The sequence below is a fragment of the Sinocyclocheilus grahami genome, unplaced genomic scaffold (assembly GCF_001515645.1).
Source record: "Sinocyclocheilus grahami isolate Dianchi unplaced genomic scaffold, SAMN03320097.WGS_v1.1 scaffold340.1, whole genome shotgun sequence".
In the NCBI taxonomy this organism is placed as follows: Eukaryota; Metazoa; Chordata; class Actinopteri; order Cypriniformes; family Cyprinidae; genus Sinocyclocheilus; species Sinocyclocheilus grahami.
This window is the reverse complement of record NW_015505519.1, coordinates 959,163-962,105: the sequence shown is the minus strand read 5'-3', so window position 1 is coordinate 962,105 and position 2,943 is coordinate 959,163. Positions and strand designations below refer to the sequence as shown.

Here is a 2,943-nt window from a genome sequence, read left to right as displayed (position 1 = left end):
GGGGGGGGGGGGGGGACATCTAACTGATCCAAAACTTTTCTGTCAATTCTGATGTACTTAATGGGGAAAAAAATAGTGTAGGTGTTTTCAAAAAACTTAATTAAAACTGTAAGTTGTAAATATGTGACCCTGAACCAAAAAACCAAAAGATAAGGGTCAATTTTTGTGAAATTGGGATTTATACATCACCTGAAAGCGGAATAAATTAGCTTTCCATTGATGTATGGTTTGTTAGGATAGGACAATATTTGGCCGAGATGCAACTATTTGAAAATCTGGAATCTGAGGCTGCAAAAAAATCTAAATACTGAGAAAATTGCCTTTAAAGTTGTCCAAATGAAGTTCTTAGCAATGCATATTACTAATCAAAAATTACGTTTTGATATATTTACGGTAGGAAATTTACAAAATATCTTCATGGAACATGATCTTTACTTAATGTCCTAATGATTTTTGGCATTAAAAAAAAATTGATCATTTTGACCCAAACAATGTATTTTTGGCTATTGCTACAAATATACCCCAGCGACTCAAGACTGGTTTTGGGCTCCAGGGTCACATATACATCTACACTACTCTAATTGTAAGTGTACATCTACATTTAAAATACAATTCAAAACGGAAATCTTGGTTACATTTCCATTTTTGATCATACAAACCAATTGAAAGCTATATATGAACAATGAACTAGATCTAAAATACACCTGAAATGAAAAATGACTGTTTTCTCTGGTCTCTTGCAGTCGTAATGTATCTGGGGATCAGAAAGAGGAACATAAAGACGCCAAACCCCGCTCGCTACGCTTCACCTGGAGCATGAAGACCACCTCCTCCATGGAGCCCACAGAGATGATGCGCGAGATCCGCAAAGTCCTGGACGCCAACAACTGCGATTACGAGCAGCGCGAGCGCTTCCTGCTTCTGTGCGTCCACGGCGACGGCCACGCAGAGAGCTTGGTCCAATGGGAGATGGAGGTGTGCAAACTGCCCCGCCTCTCGCTAAACGGCGTGCGCTTCAAGCGGATATCAGGAACGTCCATCGCTTTCAAGAACATCGCCTCGAAAATTGCCAACGAACTGAAGTTGTAAGGAAAAAAGTGGAAAATGTGAAAAAGGACTAAGGCACAAAACTAGAGTAATCAAGCTGAACATTCTTTTTGAACAAGTAGCAGATACAAGGATTGTTTTCCTTAAACACTTACAAAGTATGAACTGAAAATATTGTATAGAATCATGCCTTAGGCAATAATTTCCTGCATCTTTGAAGCATTATTATTATTGTTGTTATTATTATTGTGGGATGGTTTCAAACTGTAGGAAAACAGTGACGGTTCCTGTTTTTTGTTTCATTTATGCACTACTGCAGTAGGTGCCCTGTGGGGCCAAAAAATGTACATCAGTGACTGAAAACATGTTTTTTAACCAGACAGAGAGAAGAGGGATGGTTAATCGCTCCAGTATTTTTTCTTTATCGTTCCAGCCCTCGAATGCCAAAACAAAATGGCCAACGGTGATTTAGATAGGAAATTGATTTGCACATTTTCCCTAAAAGCACCATCCATTCCTTTGCTTTCCCAACCATTTTTCCCCCCTCAACCCTCGTCCCTTTTCAGGATATTCCCACCTGTTGTTTTCTAGCGTGAGACGTGGCTGAAGATGGACAGGATCCGACAGGTGCCTCAGGAGCAAGTGCACTTCAGGAAACCTCCCGGATTCAGACGGGCTACTGCAATGGAACGTTAAGAATGAGATCGGGAACATTTTGCTTCCTGGTCTGTTTAAGTATTTAGTTTATTTCTTACAAAGTGTTTTTGTAAATGTCTGAAGAGATGACGAACATCTCCGATGTTCTTGAAATGTCTTTGCTTTGGCTCCGGCCCCCGGGGCGCACCATAGAGTCATTCTGGGACTCAGTTCAGAATTTTAACTTGCCATTTCTAGGCTTCAGTATTCACTCCCATCCCTAAGAACCATCGGCACTGTTGTTATTATTATTCTTATTTTGTTTTGATGTTTCTGTTTGTTTTTTGGAATGTAAATAATGTATCTTAGTTTTGCAGCAAATGGCATATTGATATACTTTTTTTTTTTTCTAAGTCTGACTGTGAGTCGGAAACTAATGTAACTCATCACAGAATAAGGTTAGTCAATGTCTCCATTAAAACAACTGAAAATCAGTGATTTGCAGAGTGACTTTCGTTGGACTGGTTTTACCGAGGCACAATTCAGACATGTAAATGCTTATTGTCTGTGAATTAACAGGTGGAACATTTCATTTGTTTTAACTGCTGAAGAACTTAAAATGAATTTGGGAGTTTTACAAGATCATCTTAAGTACCAGATATAACCTTTGCAGGGTTTTAGGTCCTGTGATTTAAAAAGTCTGGGTCTGCTTCTGGTTTAAGGTCTATTTCTGTACAAAAGATGATAATTTCCTCAACCACTGGTCAGCATGCTTAGAGGGAATTTGCAAGAATCCGGTTGCTCTAAATGGCTACTTGACAATCGTAAAAATGAGTTCTGGGATTCAGATGAAAAAATCTATTAAAATGGACCGCTTGTTTCCAGGCTAGATCTTGATCGGACAGGGTCTTGACTTTAACTGTTGTAGAAATCATAAAATTTTGTCCAGAAATGTTTTGTATTGGAGGTAATCTGTAAAAATATAGAAACCATGTAAAATGTGAACAATTTTCACTCAGAAATTCCTAGTATATTTCTGTTAATGACAAAGAAATGGAAAGTAATACATTGAATTAAACATGAAATTAAGTAAAAAGACTGCTAAACTTATTCAGATAAACTTTATTTACAACTTCAATTTTTTTACAGTGTAGGTATGCAGGACATTTGTTTGCTACTTTGCTTTATATATATATATATATATATATATATATATATATATATATACAGTGCCGTGAAAAGGTTTTTGCCCCCTCTCTG

At 37.6% G+C, this 2,943-nt stretch overlaps 1 protein-coding gene across 1 annotated transcript in view; it reads left to right on the top strand.

Moving 5' to 3' along the window:
- LOC107603074 (MAP/microtubule affinity-regulating kinase 3-like) overlaps positions 1-2,635 on the top strand; it is a 70,824-nt gene extending 68,189 nt beyond the window's left edge. The window contains exon 18 of the mRNA XM_016295771.1: positions 744-2,635. Coding sequence (XP_016151257.1) covers positions 744-1,089 — 346 coding nt within the window. The 3' untranslated portion in view covers positions 1,090-2,635. The remainder of the gene's footprint in view (positions 1-743) is intronic.
- Positions 2,636-2,943: the final 308 nt, after the last annotated feature.